The sequence below is a fragment of the Podarcis cretensis genome (genome assembly GCF_951804945.1).
Source record: "Podarcis cretensis genome assembly, chromosome: 14".
Classification (NCBI taxonomy): domain Eukaryota; kingdom Metazoa; phylum Chordata; class Lepidosauria; order Squamata; family Lacertidae; genus Podarcis; species Podarcis cretensis.
Genome location: NC_137183.1, coordinates 26565233 through 26589278, shown reverse-complemented (window position 1 = coordinate 26589278; position 24046 = coordinate 26565233). Strand labels below are relative to the sequence as shown.

General features: G+C 47.0%; 1 protein-coding gene across 1 annotated transcript in view; it reads left to right on the top strand.

Moving 5' to 3' along the window:
• Nucleotides 1-24046, top strand: part of IGDCC3 (immunoglobulin superfamily DCC subclass member 3) — a 120781-nt gene that overhangs the window by 21377 nt on the left and 75358 nt on the right. Inside the window, exon 2 of the mRNA XM_079954249.1 lies at nucleotides 4615-4920. Within this exon, the coding sequence (XP_079810375.1) occupies nucleotides 4615-4920 (306 nt within the window). The remainder of the gene's footprint in view (nucleotides 1-4614; nucleotides 4921-24046) is intronic.

The following is a 24046-nucleotide window of genomic DNA, read 5'->3' as shown; positions in this document are numbered from 1 at the left end:
ACAAACACGCTTTTCCAACAACACAAGAGACGACTCTACACGTGGACATCACCAGATGGGCAGCATCGTAATCAGATTGATTATATTCTCTGCAGCCAAAGATGGAGAAGCTCTATACAGTCAGCAAAAACAAGACCTGGAGCTGACTGTGGCTCAGATCATCAGCTTCTTATAGCAAAATTCAAGCTTAAACTGAAGAAAGTAGGAAAAACCACTGGGCCGGTAAGATACAATCTGAATCAAATCCCTTATGAATACACAGTGGAAGTGAGGAACAGGTTTAAGGATTTAGATTTGGTGGACAGAGTGCCTGAAGAACTATGGGTGGAGGCTCGCAACATTATACAGGAGGCAGCAACAAAAACCATCCCAATGAAAAGGAAATGCAAGAAAGCAAAGTGGCTGTCCAACGAGGCCTTACAAATAGCAGGGGAGAGAAGGCAAGCAAAATGCGAGGGAGATAGTGAAAGATACAGGAAATTGAATGCAGATTTCCAAAAAATAGCAAGGAGAGACAAGAAGGCCTTCTTAAACGAGCAATGCAAAGAAATAGAGGAAAACAACAGAATGGGAAGAACCAGAGATCTGTTCAAGAAAATTGGAGATATGAAAGGAACATTTCGTACAAAGATTACCATAATAAAGGACAAAAGTGGTAAGGACCTAACAGAAGCAGAAGACATCAAGAAGAGGTGGCAAGAATACACAGAGGAATTATACCAGAAAGATATGGATGGCTCATACACCCCAGGTAGTGTGGTTGCTGACCTTGAGCCAGACATCCTGGAGAGTGAAGTCAAATGGGCCTTAGAAAGCACTGCAAATAACAAGGCCAGTGGAAGTGATGATATTCCAGCTGAACTATTTAAAATTTTAAAAGATGATGCTGTTAAGGTGCTACACTCAATATGCCAGCAAATTTGGAAAACTCAGCAGTGGCCAGAGGATTGGAGAAGATCAGTCTACATCCCAATCCAAAGAAGGGCAGTGCCAAAGAATGCTCCAACTACCGCACAATTGCACTCATTTCACACGCTAGCAAGGTTATGCTTAAAATTCTACAAGGCAGGCTTAAGCAGTATGTGGACCGAGAACTCCCAGAAGTGCAAGCTGGATTTCGAAGGGGCAGAGGAACCAGAGACCAAATTGCAAACATGCGCTGGATTATGGAGAAAGCTAGAGAGTTCCAGAAACACATCTACTTCTGCTTCATTGACTATGCAAAAGCCTTTGACTGTGTCGACCACAGCAAACTATGGCAAGTTCTTAAAGAAATGGGAGTGCCTGATCACCTCATCTGTCTCCTGAGAAATCTCTATGTGGGACAAGAAGCTACAGTTAGAACTGGATATGGAACAACTGATTGGTTCAAAATTGGGAAAGGAGTACGGCAAGGCTGCATATTGTCTCCCTGCTTATTTAACTTATATGCAGAATTCATCATGCGAAAGGCAGGGCTGGATGAATCCCAAGCCGGAATTAAGATTGTGGGAAGAAATATCAACAACCTCAGATATGCAGATGACACAACCTTGATGGCAGAAAGTGAGGAGGAATTAAAGAACCTTTTAATGAGGGTGAAAGAGGAGAGCGCAAAATATGGTCTGAAGCTCAACATCAAAAAAACGAAGATCATGGCCACTGGTCCCATCACCTCCTGGCAAATAGAAGGGGAAGAAATGGAGGCAGTGAGAGATTTTACTTTCTTGGGCTCCATGATCACTGCAGATGGTGACAGCAGTCACGAAATTAAAAGACGCCTGCTCCTTGGGAGAAAGGCGATGGCAAACCTAGACAGCGTCTTAAAAAGCAGAGACATCACCTTGCCAACAAAGGTCCGTATAGTTAAAGCCATGGTTTTCCCAGTAGTGATGTATGGAAGTGAGAGCTGGACCATCAAGAAGGCTGATCGCCGAAGAATTGATGCTTTTGAATTATGGTGCTGGAGGAGACTCTTGAGAGTCCCATGGATCGCAAGAAGATCAAACGTATCCATTCTTAAGGAAATCAGCCCTGAGTGCTCACTGGAAGGACAGATCGTGAAGCTGAGGCTTCAATACTTTGGCCACCTCATGAGAAGAGAAGACTCCCTGGAAAAGACCCTGATGTTGGGAAAGATGGAGGGCACAAGGAGAAGGGGACGACAGAGGACAAGATGGTTGGACAGTGTTCTCGAAGCTACAAACATGAGTCTGACCAAACTGCGGGAGGCAGTGGAAGACAGGAGTGCCTGGCGTGCTCTGGTCCATGGGGTCACGAAGAGTCGGACACGACTAAACGACTAAACAACAACAATCGCTTCTCTTTTGCAAAAAGGAGAACCCGTCTACTTTGGGAGACTTGGGCACTTTCAGAATTCCCCCTCTCGCCTTATATATGGCAACTTAAATTGGATTATGAGGGGATCAGCATGGAGTGAAACCTGAGATGAGGCAGATGGACTTGGGCAGACAAAGAGGCGGGTTTGGGTTACCGAGCTGCATGTCAGAGGTGAGGCTGCAGGAACTTTTCCAAATGGCGACTCCATTTGAGCAGTGGAGGCTGAGAATAAACATGGCCTTTGTCCGCCTCCTTTTATTAACCCATTAAGCATCTTAAAACATCAGGCTTCATCCTGTCATGGAAAGACTCATCTAAGATTTCCCTCCCTCCTTCTGCTCTCCCTCTTTAAAGAGCTGCCTTGTAAACAGGAAGGTTAGTACTTCTAAACATCGAGGCAGATAGGTGCTGTGGAGCAGGGCTGAATTGATCCAAGGGAACTGTTATTTCTTGCTGGGCTATTGGGAATTAAGCTTGGATTCCATTTAAAGAGGAATCCATCAAATTTGCACTTTCTGAAACTTAATGCGAACCCCAATACAGCCATCCTTTCAAATTTGCCTTACTCAGAATCCTGCAATACAGTTCTCTGTGTGTACAAAAATGCATCTAAAGTTTGCACATATTGTTGAAACCGACAGTCCGAAATGCTTTATATCAGTCAAAGTTACATATGCAAATAGCCAAATTGTATACTCAAATGAATTTGCACTGAATTCATGTGGCTAGGTTTTAACGAGGACTCTTGGAAACAAAAATTGATTTGGAAATGTGGAAAACTGAATTTAAAGATGGGGAAGATGTGGGAAACAGAAACTGACCCATCTCTAACCTAGAGGAGGGGAACCTGGGGGTGGTTGCAATAGCACTCTTTCCAAACTTGAGGGGTTCCCCACAGGAGAGCATAAAAATGTGTTCTCTGCTCTTGTGAAGGACTGGGCTAGACCGACTGGATTTAAGCTACAAGAGGGCAGGTTTCAATTGAACATTAGGAGGAAATCTCTAACTCTGGATTTCCTGCCTCAAGCAGGTGATTGAACTAGATGAACCCCCCCCCTCCCAGCTGCAGGATTCTGTGTCCTGTGATCTGCAGGTCACATACACATTTTTAGCATTCCCAGGTGCAAACCTTGAAAGTTGGCTTTCCGGCTTCCTTGAAGTTAGTCCCACGACAGACCTGAGTTACCTGTGCATCTTATTCCATTTATAGACAGCAGTGAGCTAGGTGGACCAATGGGTGAATCAATAATCACGTAGCTTCCAGTATTTGAAATTAGCCAGGAGCCAGGCACATTTTGTGACTAACATGGGTCCAGTTGTGACCATGTGGAGATCTTTGGATGCCAGGTTGGCGACTGACATCTCCATCTGGCTGGCTCCTCCAGCTTTCTTAAGCAGGTAAATAGAACAGCTTACTTATTGCATTGATATCCCACCTTTTTCTCCAAGGAGTACATGGTTCACCCCCCCTCCTCAGTTAATCCCTACAACAACCCTGTGAGGTAGGTTAAGGAGCTGTGATTGCCTCCAAGGTCTCCCAGTGAGCTTCCTGACTTGAGTGGGGATTTGAATCCTGATCTCCCAAGTCCTAGCCCAAACACTCTCACCGCTACACCACACTGGCTTCCTAGAGCACTTCTGCTGTGGGGGAGCTACGTATATATATTAAGCAGGTAACAAAATATGGGGAAAGCTTAGAGTCACTTAGAGAAGAGTGTGAAATATTGTCCTTGAAGTTTGAATTTGTATTATTCTGGATTGTTCTATTTTTAATGTTTTAATGTGTTGGAAACCACTTTGAGATATTTTCTTTAAAATAGAAAGGAGTATAGAAATGAAAATAATAAGAAATAATAAAAAATAAGAAATCTCCTTGGAAAAAAGGTGCCTAGAGACTTCGTTGTGGTGACTGTAACCAAGGCTTAAGGTGCCATTTGGCGATTAGCTTATATATCTGAGTTGCTAACACTGTTCTAGCTTCCTATGCTGACATTTAAATTAGCTCTCCATTATGAACCATGAGGAATCTTTATCACTAATAGAAGGGCCACAGCTTGATGGCTCCATCTTCAATCCTTTGGTGTTTCCAACTAGGTTTGGGGAAGACACTGCCTGAGATCTTTGGAGTACCGCACAGCCAATCACTGTAGTCGATGCTAAGCAAGACGGACCAGTGGTCTGACCCACTTGACAAGGCAGCTTCCTGGTTGGTGATCCCTGCCATGGCGGGAAGACTGTGTCTCTGTGGCCCTGGAGATGACCTCTCCTTCCCCTTCCCTCCTCTCTGTGTTTCAGACTTGAGCCGCTCCACGGAACTCTCCTTTGCCATAGAGCCCAGTGACCACATAGCTGTGCAGGAGCAGCCGCTGGTGCTGTACTGCCAGGTGGAAGGGATCCAGCCCATCAGCATCACGTGGCGCAAGAACGGGGTGCTGGTGGTGGACAAAGAGGACTCCTTCACACTCGCCAACGGCTCGCTGTACTTCTCCCACTTCCAGAAACTGAAGGGCGATGGGTCCTCGGATGAAGGCGAGTATGACTGCATGGCTCGGAATCGCTTTGGGATGGTGGTGAGCCGCAAAGCCAGGATTCAAGCAGCAAGTAAGTTGAGGAGGTTCCTCCATCTTGCAAATCCTTTATTTTGCCTTTTTTGACTGTTTGACATTTAATGGATGTGCAGTAGCTAAGTTGGCTGGATGGTGTTGATGGAGCACAGGTTATAATTGCTAGAATGGGCAGGTTTTTAAATGGAGATCAGAATATTTCTAAGTATTTGGGTGACAGTAAGCAGGATGATGCAGGTGGCGCTGTGGGTTAAACCACAGAGCCTAGGACTTGCTGATCAGAAGGTCGATGGTTTGAATCCCTGCGATGGGGTGAGCTCCCGTTGCTCGGTCCCTGCTCCTGCCAACCTAGCAGTTCGAAAGCACGCCAGAGCAAATAGATAAATAGGTACTGCTCCAGGGGGGAAGATAATCGGCGTTTCCCTGCGCTGCTCTGGTTCACCAGAAGTGGCTTAGTCATGCTGGCCACATGACCCGGAAGCTGTACGCCGGCTCCCTCGGCCAATAAAGCAAGATGAGCGCCGCAACCCCAGAGTCAGCCACGACTGGACCTAATGGTCAGGGGTCCCTTTACCTTTAAGCATGATGAGGGGCTCTACACCTGAAGCTCCTTTTTCTTTCTCAAAGATTGGAGTGGGGAATCCCATAGTCTGCAGTTAGGGCTGCAGTGCAGAAGGAAAGTTGCTTTTTCTTATTCATTTTATTTTGCAGGATATATATATATATTAGATGGAAGAAAATCTACATTTAAATGTGTGTTTTAAAAGAAAGTATTTTATGTCAATACAGTGGTACCTTGGTTTAAGAACAGTCCTGTTTAAGAACGATTCGGTTTACAAACTCCCCAAAACCAGAAGTAGTGTCTTGGTTTGAGAACTTTACCTCGGTCTAAGAATGGAATCCGAACGGTGGAAGGGCACTTGCGGTGGGAGGCCTCATTAGAGAAAGCACAGTTTCGATTTAAGAACTGACTTCCGGAATGGATTAAGTTTGTAAACCGAGGTACCACTGTACACATTTTTAGATAATGTTTTTATTGGTGAGAACTGTGTTGGAACATTGGGGAAGTCCAAAGGTCCGCAGATGCCACATTCACAGATACATTTAAATCCCTTTGAAAATTATAGCTCTGTGCAGGGGGTGGGGTAAGATATCTCCTAGAACTCTCAGCGTCCTTGACAAACTACAGCTCCCAGAATTCTTTGGGGTAAGCAATGACTTTTTAAAGCGATGGATACTGTTTTGTCTGTGTTGTGTTTAAATATGCCTTAAATATGCCCCGCTGTGTTCAGATTTGCACATTAAATGCAGGGATCTGGTCAGTTTTCTATTGCATTTCTCAATGACTGGATTCCTTGACTGTTCCCAAATGAAGGGATTCCCTCTTTCTCATTCCCCTCCCACCCCCTTTAATATGTGTTGTATCTCTGGACTGAATGGGTTGATAGTGGTGGTGAGAGAAACAGATCACAGTGGATTGCAGGAAAGCCACATGCTGTAATAAACATTGTCCAGCCACAGTGATTTTCTATTTTTTTTAATCTTCATGGTAAAAGAGAGGAGGAGGGAGGGTGTGAGAAGCTGGGATGCTTACTAGGCCGGAATTTTGCCCTGGAAGAAGACTCTGGAGAAGTATGCCATTGGGTGAGATCAGTGTGAATGACCTGATCTTGATCTTGATTTGAATCAGGCTGCTTGAAGAAGGCCAGGTTGGGTCAGGATCAAAGGGGTACTGGCCCAGGGTTGCAGGGGGCAGAAGACCCATTACTGTTTTTGCAGCTGGGTCCATGCAAGGCCCCTATCCCCAGTGTCCTAGAGCCACCACATCACACTGAAAGGGGAGGGTTTTTTTAGTCACTGCACTCCAGAGTATTTAGGAAGACCAAAAACAAGAGGTGCTTCAATTTCAAGAGAATGGGGTGCACGTTCTGTTATGTGCATTGGAACTACAACTAATCCAGAATGCGGCAGCTAGACTGGTGACTGGGAGTGGCCGCCAAGACCACATAACACCAGTCCTGAAAGACCTACATTGGCTCCCAGTACGTTTCTGAGCACAATTCAAAGTGTTGGTGCTCACCATTAAAGCCCTAAATGGCCTCGGTCTAGTATACCTAAAGGAGTGTCTCCACCCCCATCGTACTGCCCGGACACTGAGGTCCAGCTCCGAGGGCCTTCTGGCAGTTCCCACACTGCGAGAAGCGGGGCTCCAGGGAACCAGGCAGAGGGCCTTCTCGGTAGTGGCACCTGCCCTGTGGAACGCCTCCCACCAGATGTCAAGGAAATAAACAACTATCTGACTTTTAGAAGACATCTGAAGGCAACCCTGTTTAGAGAAGTTTTTCATTTCTGATGTTTTATTCTGTTTTTAGTGTTCTGTTGGGAGCTGCCCAGAATGGCTGGGGAAACCCAACCAGATGGGTGGGGTATAAATAATAATAAAATTACTACTACTACTACTACTACTTAATGGAAAACACACCTTTGGTCATTCCAAAAGAAGATACATACTAGAGAGCACTCCAAATGATTTCTCAAGTACATGGATAGAAAATAGTAGATCTCGCTGAAAGGCAAGACATGGAAATCTGCACTGATCATTGCAATGCATCCCTGATTGTTATTGTATAATTATAAGATTACTGTATAATCTTGGAAGGTTGTATTATCTTAGAGGGATTCCATACTCAAACACAGCCAGCTGCACTGCATGGGCTCTGAGACTGTAATCATGCAAGGTATGTTAAAAATTGACCTCCCTCTCTTACACGATGGGGATAAGTTGCCTGCTGGCTTTTCCTATCCGCCTGCTGCAGGTAGGAGCATCACCCAGTGGTTTGCAGGAGGCTCAGGGGAAATTTATCCAAGGCGTTGCACTAATGGCGAATCCTGTTGAGCAATTTATCATCTTTAACTTGTCTTGCAAAACCGAGAAGGTTTCGGCATTGTTACAGGCATCAAATCTCAGCACATAGAAATCGTAAGGGGGTCCCTAGCAATTGCCCAAGGACATCTTCGGAATAATTGTATGGTTGCATTGTAAGGATGTAGGAAGAGCCAGTGGCTCAGAGAGCCCAACGTCCTATTCTCACAGTGGCCAACCAGATGCCTGTGGGAACCCCACAAGCAGGACCCTCCAGAGGTTTTCAGCAACTGGTCTTCAGCAGCATTGCTGCTTCTTGTGGCTAGTAGCCATTCATGTATGTGTCCCAAATCTCCAGCATTCAGCTTCATGGGATGTCTACGAGTTTTAGCATTGTAAGAGATGGAGAAAAACTTTTTCCTATCCACTTCCTCTGTGCCATGTGTAATTTTATAAATTTCTTTCATGTCACCTTCTATCATCTTGCATGGTTCTCTGGATTGGACGTGCTCCATGTATAGTTTATCTCTCTGGGTGTTTTCTTCATGGCAAGCTTCAGGTTGTCGGCCAATCCTTTGCTGTCCCCAGGCTCAGGGTGGCTGAACCTGCCAATTCCAGTTTCTCAATCTTCCATTCTTTAAGCTCAGCTTGCCACATTTCTGCACCAGTTTGCGATTTTCAAGAAGCCCTCATGACATTCACCAGCAGGTTAATGCAATTTTGCTGAATGGACACGTTTTCCCAAGCCACTTTTGCATAGCAGTAAAGTAGCAGCAACAGCAGCAGCAAACAACATTATGGGGAAACCTGGCGCATTAAACAAGTTTTAGCCAGAAACTAAAACTCAGCAAGGTGGATGCCAGACAGGCATCTCTCCAGAGGATGCTTCAAACCCAGAGAGTTATCTAGGAAAAAGGCCCTCTCTACTAATTTGGAAAAGGGCTTCTGTATATTATTTAGCCATCAGGCAAGGTAACCCAGAAGGTGGGGAACCTAACTGGCCCTTTGAATTCTCCCCAAGCCTTCCCACTGGCCCTGCCTAATATCAGGAGTGTTTTTGCCTTGCTGGGACATGTCCTCTTGCTTCCCTGTATGCAGGATAGAAAAGGGGGTCAGCTGTCGCTCCGCCCGCTTTCACCTCTGGCTCCACCTACCAGTGACATGCAGCCCTCGGAAGGTTGCCCAGAGTGGCATGTGGCCCTTGGATTGGAAAGGGTAACCCTGCCACTGCAGTAGGCATTTCTGTCTTCCTGGCTGCTCATCCCCAGATGTAGCATCTTGGCTTTTTAAAGGGAGGCTCCTTCTTTAAACTTGATTTTCAGCAGCTGGCTTGGCGGCGGCAAAGGCGGGGTCAGCCGGCTTTGCCTAAGGACCGCTTGCAAAGTGGCTGGGATGAAGGCCGAACCTGGGAGCTTCCCTGGTTCCCAGCCTTGGCCGTGACGTCTGGAGCAGATGGCCTCTTGAATGCAGCTCAAAGACGGCCACCCTTTCCCCTCCGCCTATTGTCCCTCATTGTTCGGAGCTGAATGGGGCGCTGCTAAAAGCGAAAGTCTGTTTGCTTTGCGGAGCCTGGGAGATGCGGCCCAAGCGATGTGGATTCTCGAGAGGGATTGAAAAAGAGGCCTCCTTCCTGGCTGGGCTTGCATCCTTAAGAGGACTGGGAACTGTTCTCAGAGCACACACAACTGCCACCTTCTTTCACATCTACCTCTCAGATTTTTGGGGGAGGGGGTGTGAGTGGAAGAGTACTCTTTCCCCCCTTCCTCTCTTTTCTTCTGACACCTCCTCGCAATTTCCCTGCTTGGAGAGGGTGCTCAGCCAGAGACAATTGGCCATTTTCATTCTTTGCTCTTTCCCAGGGCGTTGAATACTTGCACACTGCTAGATGTAGGCAGGAGGAGGGCCCTGTGCAAGCTCAAGTGCAGGCAGCTCCTTCCCCTCCTGCCTTGGGAGAAGGCGGCAGAACGGACAAAGCCCCATCCCTGGTAAACAGCTCCAGAGACAGGAATGGTCCCTGCAAGAAAGATGAACAGGTGTAGCCCAAAAGGCTGGCGGCCTTTTATCTGCATAATGCATTCTTAGCTAAGTTGCGGTGGGAAAGAGACTGAGCTCTGCACTTGAGTTCCTTGCAGAGCGGACCGACTTTCAAATGCCATATGGCTGGGAGGGGGGCAAAGAGAAACCCGTTGGGGAAAAGTGCTGGAGCCCCTTCCTAGGGAGGGACAGCTACAAAGTTGTGTGTGTGGGGGGGTTAGTTTAGAAAAGCTAAGGTTGCCTTCTCCCCATTGGGTGCTATGTGATCCCCACTGGCCATCAGTCTCTTCCAATGATTAGGGATGGTGGGAGTTATAGCCCATTTTTGGGGAGGGAGGGGGATCAGGTTGGAGACTGTTGTGGTAGGGAGGGCTCTATTCTATTTTGCTGTAGTTCAGTGGCAGAGCATCTGCTTGGCATGCAGAAGGTCCCGGGTTCGATTCTCAACAGCTCCAGGTCAGACTTTGAAACCCTGGCGAGTCTCTTCCAGAAGGTGTAGACCAGAGCTTTCCAAACTGTGTGTTGCAACACATTAGTGTGTTGGCTGCAGTGTGTAGCTGTCCCCGCACTCCTCCAGGGGCCGGAAAGAGGTTCATTTAACCTCCAGTTTCCTAGCAAAACTGAATTAATGTGTCGCGAAACATCGCATTTCCAACAAGTGTCACCAACAGGAAAAGTTTGGAAAGCTCTGGTGTAGACAGTACTGAACTAGGGGGACTAACGCAGGGGTCAGCAAACTTTTTAAGCAGAGGGCCAATCCATTGTCCCTCAGACCTTGTGGGGGGCTGGAATATATTTTGGGAAAAAAAGAACGAATTCCTATAGCCCACAAATAACCCAGAGATGCATTTTAAATAAAAGGACACATTCTACTCATGTAAAAACACGCTGATTCCTAGACCATCCACAGGCCAGATTGAGAAGGCAATTGGGCCAGATCCGGCCCCCGGGCCTTAGTTTGCCTACCCATGGATTAACGGTTTGACATAACTTTGGTTTAACATAGCTAGCACTGCAGGAGCAAGGGCAGTGCAGGAGGGGGAGAAGTGAAACTCACAGGAAGAACCCTAACTCTCTTTCCCAGCTTCCTAAACAACGAATGCAGCCAGGCACCAGAGTTTAACACAATCAGGATTGTAGCATCAAATCCAGCAAAAGCAAAGGTTGTCTGGGTGCTTGTTCCTGGCTCGATAAAATTAGGGTTGCTTATGCTTGGAATGTGTGTCTGAATTGACCATTAGTCTGGAGCCTAAAAGGTTTCTGCTGATCATCTTATGGCATCTCCCCTTCTCGGTTTGGGAGCAGCCGCTTGGCCTCTCGACTCTCTTCCCCCGCTCCCCCAATCCTTTCTGAAGAGGAGCCACAGCTAAATAAGCTGGCAACTCCTTGAGCTCTCGCTTGATTAACAGCAGCGCTTTGTCAAGGCCAAGATCAGGCCCCAGCCCCCTCCTCTGCTAGCGTCCCTTTGATGCCGTCTTTTGCGCCCACCACCCTCGCTGAGCTCAGTGGCTCGGCTTTCACAGGTCACAGGAAGGGAACAATGGAGGCAAGAGGCCTTGCTGGAATGAAGGCAGGAGGAGCAGCAAGCGGGATTTTGCTGCAAGGCGAGGCTCCAGAAAGGAAGCAAGGACCGCCTTCTGATGCACAGAGGGGGCAAAGGGCTGGTGGCAGCATCCAGGTGGCATGCAGAGGAGTGGTGGTCTCAGTCCTGCCTCCACTGTCGGAGGCAACAATGCTTCTGATTGCCCTTTGCTGGAAATGGCAGGAGGGGAGAGGGCTCTTGTGTTTGGGTCCCACATGCGGGCTTCCCACAGGCGTCTGGTTGGCCACTGTGAGAACAGGATGCTGGACTAGATGGGCCTTTGGCCTGGTGTAGTGGTTAAGAGCAGTGGACTCGTAATCTGGGGAACCAGGTTCGATTCCCTGCTCCTCCACATGCAGCTGCTGGGTGACCTTGGGCTAGTTACACTTCTTTGAAGTCTCTCAGCCTCACTCACCTCACAGAGTGTTTGCTGTGGGGGAGGAAGGGAAAGGAGAATGTTAGCTGCTTTGAGACTCCTTAGGGTAGTGATACAGCGGGATATCAAATCCAAACTACTACTACTACTACTACTACTACTACTACTCTTCTTCTTCTTCTTCTTCTTCTTCTTCTTCTTCTTCTTCTTCTTCTTTATAACATAATAAATTTTATTAGTGTTTTCCACACAACAAACAACACAAAAAATATCAAAAAATAACAATACACAAAACACAAAAACCAGCATAGTAAAAAAATCCATATCTTTCAATTTAGTAATATAAACACTAAAAAAACAACATTGACTTCCACCAATCCCACAGCACCTCCTTTACCTCTCATTGTATCTTCCTGTTTTCTTGTTTTCCTTATCATCTCTATCCTAGCATCTAGATATAAATCCCTCTTTCTCATCCTTTCACTTCACAAGGTGATTCCAGACTCAGCCAGATTTCTGTCCTCGAACCTTGGCTTTTAAGGTATTCATTTAAGCACTCCCATTCCTTTTTCACTTCACTTTTAGATTTTTGTCTTATTATATCTGTCAATTTGGCTAATTCTAAATATTCTGAAAGAAACCATTCTCCCCTAGTGGGTAACTGATTCCCTTTCCAATACTTGGCCACCAGGATTCTTGCTGCAGACGTCGCGTATAAGAAGTCTATAAGCAGGGTTTCTTCTAATGTTCTTATGGACTAGAACAACTCCTGCGGCTGATTTAGGACAAATCAAGCCACAGGCCCTTCTAGCTCAGGATGGCCTCCGAACCCGTTGCCGAGAATTGCAAGGAGACGGCTGTTGTTTTCAGGCCCTTCTTTGGGGCTTCACATTGAGGCATCTGGTTGGCCACTGTGAGAACAGGTCTAGGTGGCCCCCTTTGACCTGATCCAGCGGGTTCTTTTAATGCTCCTCACCAAAGGCTGGAGGTGGGTTGGGGAATATTTAGTCTTCCAGATATGGCTGGACTCCCAATTCCTATGGTCCTTGTGGTCAGGTATGGTGGTGGTGGGGGGGTCCAATGACACCTGGAGAGCATGTGATTGCCTCCCCTGGTGCACAGAATGCTGAGCTAGTTGGATCAGTGACAGCATCCTTTGTTTGTAGGAGCTCAAAGTGCCTGAGTCTCTGTGTTGTCAGTTTCTCCTTCCACTCAGCGTCTGCTGCTGCGGCCAGCAGTTCTTCCATGTCTTGGCAGTGGGTGGGGTTGGTTCATTCTCTCACCCCCAGTACAGAGTCTTGGCTGCCTTTGGAGCCTCTGAATGAGTTTTCTGGAAGGAAACTCACTTTTATTTTATATCAAGATTCAAAGTTACACTTTGCCACTCAACGGTAATAATCCTGTTCTGGAATACTAATGACTTCCTGCTCACCCATCCTCGATATTTATAATCATGATTACACACAATTGCATTTTTAAATTCCATCTCATCCAGTTTCATTTTCTTTAACAGGTTTCTTAACGATGTTCTGCTATTTCTTTTTTAAAAAACTTCAAACCCCACTGTGGACTTTGCATATGAAAAGGTATTTTTAAATAGACGAGAAAAGGTTTCCAGTCCTTGAAAGATACTAAACTCATGCCTCTTATCAGCGCCGTCAGTTTTGCCATCTCTGCGTATTCCATGATTTTCATCAGGTATTTTTCCTTTGAGGGTATTCGTTCTTCCTTCTGTTTCTGTGCATAGTGATTCCTTGCCGCTGTGGTTAAATAAACATAAATACAGTTGAAGCTTTCTTTGGAATTTCTCTGTCCAGAAAACTCCAGGTGCTAAGAAATAGTGTTTATTTATCTGAGTCCAATGCATTTCAGGGCACCGGCAGCAGCAGTGGGGTGAACGGAAGGGAAGAAATCTTTTTGCAAAGGTACCAACCCCCTTCGCATCAGGGATACTGCAGCAAGTCCCACAATATCTTCTGGTGCATTAGAAAAATGTTGCTAAAAGGTGGCCTTTGGGAACAGGCTGGGCTTACAGTAAAAAGAGTTTTGTAGTACAGTTGTACCTCAGGTTAAGAACTTAATTCGTTCCGGAGGGTCCGTTCTTAACCTGAGGTACCCCTTTAGCTAATGGGGCCTCCCGCTGCCACCACCGCGTGATTTCTGTTCTCATCCTGAAGCAAAGTTCTTAACCCAAGGTACTATTTCTGGGTTAGCGGAGTCTGTAACCTGAAGCGTCTGTAACCCGAGGTACCACTGTACTTGGGAATTCCCTCTCCCTCCTCTTTTTAACTGGCTGGGGTTTTTACCCATTTTTGTGCTTGGATTTTATGCTCTGGAGGGTGCTATGGACCTCACTCAGACCTCACATGGGCAAGGGAGGTTCTCTTACTCTCCTGTCTGCTTTAAAAGGAAACTCCCCCCCCACCAGACCGAGGAGAGCCTGGGGTGGGGAGGGGAAGTTTGAGTGTGTGCTGGACAGTCGGTAATTTGAGAAAGAGTGATTTAAGGCTTCCAGACATCCCGAGGCAGACTTAGCTGGATGTTGGGCCCGATCCCTGGCCATGGTGAGCATGAGGCCATCCACAAGAATCTCCAGGAGAAGTGGGCAGAGCTCAGCGCTTCTGCCGCTGCCTGTCTGTTCAGAGCTGGGCTGTGCGCATTTGAGCTCCTGCCATGGCAACAAGTTCATCCTCAGGCCAACGCGACGGTGGATGGCAGTGAGGGGTGTGAGCAAAGCAGTGTTATGAGGAGGCAGGCGGTGGAGGGTGTGTGTGTGTGTGTGTGTGTGTTTTAGCTGCTGGAGCGAGTGAGAGGACCATCCATCCCGGGAGACCCGGTGGAAGGCAAAATGCAATTACTGAGCCTGAGGTCTTCTTCTCCTCTTTGTGGTATGCTTTGCAATTGGCAAAGAGGCCCAGGGCCATCGTCTCAAGAGGCCACGGCTTTGCAGAAAAGCACGAACTTTGCCTGCAAGGGCAGGAGTGGGGAATCTAGCTTAGCCCAAGGGCCGCATTCCCCCATGGGGAACTTTCGAGGGTCCGCAAGCCAGTGGGGGCTAGAGGTGAAGGTGGATGGGGCAGCAGGTGTGCTTCTTACTTTGTGCAGGCTTGCGAAAGTCAGGAGTTTCCACCACTTCCCCACCCAAAACACATTTCTCCAACTCTACCCAGCTTATTCATATATTTGAAGGGGCTATAGCAGGGGTGGGCAAACTACAGCTCCCAGGCTGGATCAGGCCTAGGTAAAGGTAAAGGGACCCCTGACCATTAGGTCCAGTCGTGACCGACTCTGGGGTTGCGGCGCTCATCTCGCTTTATTGGCCAAGGGAGCTGGCGTGCAGCTTCCGGGTCATGTGGCCAGCATGACTTAGCCGCTTCTGGCGAACCAGAGCAGCGCACGGAAACGCTGTTTACCTTCCCGCTGGAGCGGTACCTATTTATCTACTTGCACTTTGATGTGCTTTCGAACTGCTAGGTTGGCAGGAGCTGGGACTGAGCAACAGGAGCTCACCCCGTCGCGGGGATTCGAACCGCCTACCTTCTGATCGGTAAGTCCTAGGCTCTGTGGTTTAACCCAAAGCACCACCTGCATCCTGAATCAGGCCTACCTGGGTCCTAAATCTGGCCCAGACCACGAAGCCAGAGCCCACCACAAAGCCGAGACTCCTGGCAATGGCAACAAAAGGAAGAGGCCGAATGGCGGAGGCTCTGCCACTCAAACGCTGCGCCTGGTTTACCTCAGCGGCGTTTGATGGGCAGAGATGTCTCTGCGCCACACTGAGGTAAACCCGTTGCCGCTCGGCCTCTTCCTCCCGTTGCCAGCAGAGCTGCCGCCACTTGGCCTCTTCCTTCCATTGCCGCTCGGCCTTTTCCTCCACCACTGTTGCCACCCTGGTGCTCCTGTGGCCCAGAGAGCAGAGTGGACAAGCTTGCTCTGCCTACCCTTGAGAAGCAGCAGCAGCGGTGGTGGTGGTGGTGATGGTGGCGGCAGCCCCTGGGAAGGTAAGCACAGCGGCTAGTGCTGGGGGCCAGGGGGTGGGGAGGAGGACTACTTGCCCCCCTCGCCTCTTCTTCCAGCTCCCCCCCCCAGTGCCGTTTCTCTGGCCTGCCACAAGGTCTGAGGGACAGTGGACCGGCCCGCTGCTAAAAAAAATTGTTGACCCCTGGGCTATAGCATTGCCTCTTAGGAGCATAGGAAGCTGCCTTAAACTGACTTAGACATTTTATAGACACAGACACACACACACCGACAAAGACAACACATATAAAATGTGAAAACTCAATAAAAATTTTATAAAAAATAAATAAAAATAAACTGACTTAGACAATTGGCTCATTTGGTTCAGTATTGTCTACACTGACTGGCAGCAGCTCTCTGGGGCTTCAGGGAGGGGGATCTCTCCCAGCCATAGCTAGAGATGTCAGAGATTGGGCCTGGGACCTCCTGCATGTATTACTTCAGGCACAGAGATCTCACAGGAGGACAGTTCCCAGAGTGGTTTAGCTGTCAATCCCTCTTCCTAGGGAGCTCTGGGTATTGTAGCTGTGTGAGGAGAAGGGGGGTGTATTAACAACTCTCAGCACCCTTAACAAATCATGCTTCTCAGGATACTATGTTCCTGCTACAAATGTGTAGTGCGAGTGGGGCCTTAGCTGTGTGATGCAGTTCCTTGCTCTGCCACATGGGAAGGTGGGTGCCCGCCCTGTGCCCCTAAATACATGAGGATGACATCATGCTGGGGAGCAGCCAATCACAGTTAGGGATTAGAGGCACTGCCTGCTTTGTGCGGTTTACATGTCCGTTGAGGGAACCAGCAGCGCCATCTTGTTGCCTCATAACCTGTGAAAAATCTCTTAAGGGGAGTGGGGAGGGAGCCCTAGACATAAGGAGCATCTGCTAAGGGTTCAGCTATGTGGGTGCTTTCCTTTTTGAAAGATGGAAGCCCCTTGGCAAGCCCTTGGCATTGTCTTACTTGGGCCTGATGCTGGATCTCACTGGACAAAGTGGGTCAGGAGTTTCAGGACCACGGAGAACTCCAGGTGAGCATCTGTGTTCTGAGGAAAGCTGAGGAAGACTGAGCCTTTTAAAACTACTCCTAAGCTCTGCTCCCCCATGTGGATAACTTCAGCTTCTTAAAGGGCCAACTCTCTCACCTGAAGATGGGCTGGCCTCCTCTATTCCATAACCCACCACCTGGTAAGCTCCCTTTGCTGCTCGGTCAATAAGGTCCTATGGGAGGTGAAGGTCCCAAGACGACCTGAGCTCTGACCCTACTGGCCCTGGAGGTATGAGAGTTTTTTCCTCGGAGCTCTGGAGGGTAAGGCTCCACGATCCTCTTGTCCTCCACCAGCTTGCCCAAAGCTTTGAACCTGGCCTCAGACTCTGAAGTCTTGCTTGCTGCTGGGTTCTGAGATCATGACAAGGCCAGCAGCTGCGATGCAGCAGAAAGATGGAAATATAGTATACTTCAAGAAACAAAGCCATCTAAGAGAGGGCCTTGAACTCTCAGTCAGTAGAGCACGAGACTCTTTTTCTTAGGGTCATGGGTTCAAGCAAAAGATTCCTGCATGGCAGGGGGTTGGACTAGATGACCCCTGTGGTCCCTTCCAGCTCTATAGTTCTATGATTCTATGATTCTCTGGTAGTGGTCAACAGTCTTCCTCATAGAAATAAGGCATGTACCAACACCAACTCAGTTTTTGTGCTTGCGGGGGGTGGGAATTCTCCTCACTGTGGCTTTTACTAGCTATTGAGAGCCAGTGTGGTGTAGTGGTTAAGAGCGGTAGACTCGTAATCTGGTGAACCGGGTTCGCTTCCCTGCTCCTCCACCTGCTGCTGCTGGGTGACCTTGGGCTAGTCACACTTCTTTGAAGTCTCTCAGCGTCACTCACCTCACAGAGTGTTTGTTGTGGGGGAGGAAGGGAAAGGAGAATGTTAGCCGCTTTGAGACTCCTTAAAGGGAGTGAAAGGCGGGATATCAAATCCAAACTCCTCCTCCTCCTCCTCCTCCTCCTCCTCCTCCTCCTCCTCCTCCTCCTCTTCTTCTTCTTCTTCTTCTTCTTCTTCTTCTTCTTCTTCTTCTTCTTCTATTGATGTCTGTCACTGTAGAACTTTTAAGGATTATTTTTGGATTGTTGATTGGTGCTTGCTTGTCGTATTTTGGTGATTTTTGATCGCATTTGAGGGTTTTATATTGTGTTTGCTGTACATTGCCATGAGACGCCCACATAACAGATGGGATATAAATATTTCAATAAAGCAAATAATTAGGAGAAATCCGCACATATATTTTTTCCCTGCAAGGTTTTGTGTTTAGAATTTTTATTTATTTATTTAACGGATCTGGCGGCAGCACATCAACGAAAACTCTGGCACAAAATTGCTGCAAAGTTTGGCTCCTTGCCAGGGACGATAATGGCCCGGGTGCTGGATTTAGCAGACAAATAACACTTTCTTAACCACTGCTGCATAATTATGAGACACTCTTTTAATGCAGCTCTTTCTCTCCAACCCCCCCCCCCGCCGCCTTTGGCAAGGCCACCCCCCCCCCAAGAGCCGCCGAGTGAGCTGGGTGGTGGTGTTTTAAGGAAAACAAGAGTGACGTTTTGACAGCGTGACTCCAGGTACTTTTGGCAAATGTAAAATACTTCATTTAAATCTAATTTAAACAAACCAGACCACTTACAGTTGAAAAAAAAAAGGAAGGAGGATGGCTTAATGGTGGCTTTTTTATTTTTATTGTGAAGTGTTAAGTGGTTCCCAGTTTCTGAAAGCTCATTGTCGTCGTCTCCCACCTCCCAAAAAGGAAATTAGTTTGGATGAAGCTGGAATACTCCATTAAAGGACCAACGTTGTTCACACTACTAACTGTGTCTAACAGGCGGTTTGCAAAACATTTTTGTTCCACCTAAAGCAGCCTTCCCCATCTTGGTGCCCCTGCAGATGTTGTTGGACTACAACTCCCAGCTGCCCCAGCCAGCATAGCAACATCTGCAGGGGCACAAGGCTGAAGAAGGTTGTTCTAAAGCTTGGGCTGGTGTTCAGACGTCACTTGAGATGTCTCCTTTATTTGGGCCACAACTCACCTTCCAAAAAAGACATTACCTTTCAACAATGCAGAGGTAAACACGGTGCAGGTGATCTCTGTGTGGGGGATATAGTATCAATTGTGATGGCTCGCTTTGGGGACTTTTTAAATAACACATTACACTTCCTTTATTACACATTTTGAATTTTCTGAAACATGTCTCATTCCTTCCTCCCAGGGCTTTTTGAGGGAGGTGTTCATGGTGAGTTCTGGCACACCTTTTTCTAGAAAAACAGCACTGCTTCCTCCCCAGATCAGGGGGAGAACACTTTGTCCCCAAATAGTTTTTTGTGCTTTTTTAAAAAATAGAAGTCCAGTTTGGGTGGAACTGCACATAAAGAAGAGAGACGAGGTTGTCAGTAAAACAAGAAGACTTAAATTGATTTCTGTCCCTCTGACGGATGTGTGTTACTTTAGTCTAGTGTGTTACTTTTTACATATTTACATATTGCTAAAGGTAACATATAAAAATGCATTTATATTGGGGGAAATTAACTGGTAGCATTTTGTGTATGTTAGATGCATATGAAGATACGTATATTAGGAGAAAGGAGCACTAAAATGCTCCTGAATTTACATGAGGAATTAAAACAACAACAAAATGCAAACTGATTTGGAGTCCTGAATTTAAGATTGGAAAAATGAAAGAGCAAAACTGACCACTTGGCCCATCCATGGTTCCAGCAGGTACCTGCTTAGCAAACTGAGAAAAGAAATAGGATGTGATAGAGCCCCCCTATTTTTTTATTTAACAAGATGTATATACTTCTTAAACAACAAAACTCCTAATAGCTTTTTATGCAAATCAATTTGTACATTAAAATACACATGTAACATAAAACTTTTAAAACAAGTAGACATGATTATCCCGCACTTCCCAAGTATAGATTAAAACCTTTCAAGGACACGTACACACACAAAATTTACATGTCTGGGTAAGGTAAAGGTAAAGGAACCCCTGACCGTTAGGTCCAGTCGTGGCCGACTCTGGGGTTGCAGCGCTCATCTTGCTTTATTGGCTGAGGGAGCCGGCGTACAGCTTCTGGGTCATGTGGCCAGCATGACTTAGCTGCTTCTGGCGAACCAGAGCAGCGCATGGAAACGCTGTTTACCTTCCCGCTGGAGCGGTACCTATTTATCTACTTGCACTTTGATGTGCTTTTGAACTGCTAGGTTGGCAGGAGCAGGGACTGAACAACGGGAGCCCACCCCGTCATGGGGATTCGAACTGCCGACCTTCTGATTGGCAAGTCCTAGGTTCTGTGGTTTAACCCACAGCGCCACCCACGTCCTGACATGTCTGGGTAGGCGCCCCTAAAAAAAGGTTTTAAAAGATGTGGAAAACAGCACAATGAAGGTGCCTGCCTAATAATAGTAAGCAGCAAGTTCAGGAAGTAGATCATAGAATCATAGAGTTGTCGTGGTGGAAGGGATCCCAAGGGTCATCTAGCTGAACGTCCTGCAATGCAGGAATCTCAACTATGTTGTACATGACAGATGGCCATCCAACCTCTGCATCCAAAAACCTCCAAGGAAGGAGAGTCCACCACCTCTTGTGAGAGTCTGTTCCACTGTTGAACAGCTCTTCCTGTCAGAGGTTTCTTTCTAATGTTTAGTCGGAATCTCACTTCTTGTAACTGGAAGCCATTGGTTTGAGTCCTGCCTTCAGAGCAGGAGAAAACAAGCTTGCTCCCTCTTCCCTGTAAAAGCCCTTGAGATATTTCAGGATGGCCATCATATCTCCTTTCGGTTGCCTCTTTTCCAGGCTGAACATACCCAGCTCCTTCAATCATTCCTCATAAGATCCACTTCACTCTAGCAGTCTAGATGCTGCTAGACTCAAGCACTTGCAAGTCCTCTAAAATGTTGTTGTTGTTTTTTAAGCAGAACCTATCACTCTGCATGTAGAAACATAGCACATTAGGGGGGAAATGAAGCCAAACCTTTTTCCGGCGAGTTAGCTGGATCAGGGGCCAGTCAGTGTCCCTAGTAAAGGTAAAAAGATAAAGGTAAAGGACCCCTGGATGGTTAAGTCCAGTCAAAGGCGACTATGGGGTTGCGGCGCTCATCTTGCTTTCAGGCCGATGGAGCTGGCGTTTGTCCGCAGACAGCTTTCCGGCTCATGTGGCCAGCATGACTAAACCGCTTCTGGTGCAACAGGACACCGGGACGGAAACCAGAGCGCACGGAAATGCCGTTTACTTTCCCACCGCAGTGGTACCTATTTATCTACTTGCACTGGCATGCTTTCAAACTGCTGGGTTGGCAGGAGCTGGGACAGAGCAACAGGAGCTCACTTCATCATGGGGATTCGAACTGCGACCTTCTGATTAGCAAGCCCAAAAGGCTAAGTGGTTTAGACCACAGCGCCACCCGTGTCCCAATTGTGTCTAGTAGCCACTGATGGCCTTGTCCTTCATGAATTGGTCCAATCCTTTTTTTAAATCCATCCAAATCCATTGCTGCTTCTATGGGAGTGAGTTCCCTAGTTTAACTATGTGCTCTATGAAGAAGTCCTTTATTTTATCTGCCCTGAATCTTCCAACATGCGGTTTCATTGATTTTGATTTTGATTTTTTTTTGGAAAAGGAAATGAACCCAACAACTTGCAGAAAACATTTTGAATAGCGGAATATTGGTTATGCAAACCCACTGGAAGTTTGTTTAAAATTGTATCATGCATACGCCCCTCCCTGCATTAAAAATCTCCTTACCACCCACAGCTTCTAGTTCTCACAGAATTAAAGATTTTCAAACGTCTTTCATCCATTGTTGGCCACCTCTCCCTCCCTCCCACCCTCCCTCCTTCCTGCCATCTTCTTTCAGGGCTTCCACTTTGGGGGGGGGGGGGAGCGCCAGGAAGCAGATGTCCAAAAAGCGCATTTTTTCTTTCTTTTTTCCTCCTCCCCAAGTTCTCACACCACTAGAAACCTTCTCAAGAGGGGAGCACTTCATTTTTATAATGTAGATGAATCCTTTTCCACCCCACCCCAGTCTTATACTGCCTTGAAATCCTGGGCTGGGAACATGCTAAGCCAGCAAATTCACAAAGCTTATTAGAGTCCTCTGGCCTTTAGGAACAAGAGGGGGATTTGCAATTTTAAGCTGAGAGGGATAATTATGATAATCATCATAATTTTGGGAATGGGGGCAGAAAGAGTCCTTTCCTCACCAATGAATTCTGGGGTTGCTTTTTTTGTAGGGGGTGGGAGAGAGAGTGGGGGAAGGGTCCGGATGTCGCAGACCACCCTGCCCTGAGCAAACAAATGATTTTGAAGGTCCATAATTGCAAGCCTGTCTTTTAAGGAATCCTCTGGAGGATTCCTGAGTAATGGAGGTCACGCAAGGTCAGCGAGGAGCACAGGAGGATAAATCTGAAAGCATGAAGTCTCTCTCCCCTTTTTAAAGCCCATGCATAAAGGATTTATTTTCTAGAAAGGACAACTTGGGAACAATACCCTGCTGTGTGTGTGCTTGCAAGTGCATGCACACACATCCACACACACACACACCTCACCTAAAGGCTGAAGAATAAATAACAGAGCCCAGGCTAGCTCCCCTGTAAAGCATCATTGTCATTAGAGTAGGGGTGGGAAGAAAGAAACGGTTCTTTGAAGAAAGAGCCCTGCAAGCCTGTGGGCAGATTCTTAAGCCAAAGCGTATCTTAAGTCAGCGGTTGGTTCATGAGATCAGGGTTTTAGAGATGAGCAAAGCAGAGGTGAGAAAATCAGAAAGTCAGATTTGGATTCATGGTACAAAATGCTCTCTCAGCAGTGGCCCAGTAGAAGTCAGTTGTGTGGACTCATCTGGCAAATTGGCATCTTAACATCCCTCAAAACATGCTTGCCAGACTGCTCCAAAGCTTGCAAAACCACCAAATGGAAAGTCGACTCAAATTGTGGATTTGCACAAACAGACCTCTTCCTTCTACACCCTCGCCAGCTATCTTTAACAAAACTCACCATAAACAAAACAGCTCTGAAGTTTGGTCTGGAAAGGGTTAGGCCATAAAAAGCCGAGGAAGATTGTGACTGATGAAAAAGGTGAAACGCCAGCAGTTGCTAAACAGTCTCAAAATAAACTGTGAGACCACCGTTCAAAGATCTTTTTGCCTTTTAAAAATCAAAAATCCAACCCACATTCATTCACATCACAGGCAGATTATATTCACCAGGTGAAATCCAGCCCACTGGTGGCTATTAAACTCGACAGTGTAATAAGTCCAATATGTATTTCAATTTACTTTGCAGCAACTACATTTAATTTACTCACTGCGGGGTTTGGAATGTAATCTTCTCCATTCCTAGTATTTGTCGAATGCATTATACATAAAGTCGGAAGAGGAATAGAGCACAGCTACCTCATGATTTGCTGCCTGGATGAGATGGCAAATGTGAGCCAATTAACGATGAAATCTTAGCAGTGCATAGTTTAATTATATTTGCAGATGAATTAAATGCATTTCCTCCCATTCCAGGTTTCCTGTGAAGCTTGATTAAAGTGGTTAAAAAAAAAGAAGTGTTGAAAACATCACACTCTGCAATCTTGGAGAAGATCTGGAGTTCTGCCGCTTGAATAAGAAAGTGGCTTGTTGAACTGTGCTGATACTGAATACTATTTTCCAAAATATGGCACATTTCTGCTTCCAAATTGAAATTAGAGAGATACTTCTCTCTGACACCCCCAAATGTTTCCTTACTAGGGCAGGGAAAACTGAGAGCAGCTCTGATGTTTCCCCCTGTGGTTTCTGATTGTAAGGAAGCCAAGCCAGACCTCATGATTCATGCAGAGACACAACAGCCAACATCTTTCAAGCATGGATGTCTTTGCCTCAGGAGTGACTGAGCGATCAAGTCACCTCCAGGGCAGGGAGGCAGCAGAATGACTTGCCTCCAGCCGAGGCCCATTGGTAGGTGAAGCTAAAGCAGTGAAACATACAGAGGCACAGTGGGGAGACTCTTCTCCAACACTCAGGTTTAGGTAAAGGTAAAGGGACCCCTGACCGTTAGGTCCAGTCGCAGATGACTCTGGGGTTTCGGCGCTCATCTCACTCTATAGGCCGAGGAAGCCGGCGTTTGTCCGCAGACAGCTTCCGGGTCATGTGGCCAGCATGACTAAGCCACTTCTGGCGAACCAGAGCAGTGTACGGAAATGCCATTTATCTTCCCGCTGGAGCAGTACCTATTTATCTACTTGCACTCTGACGTGCTTTGGAACTGCT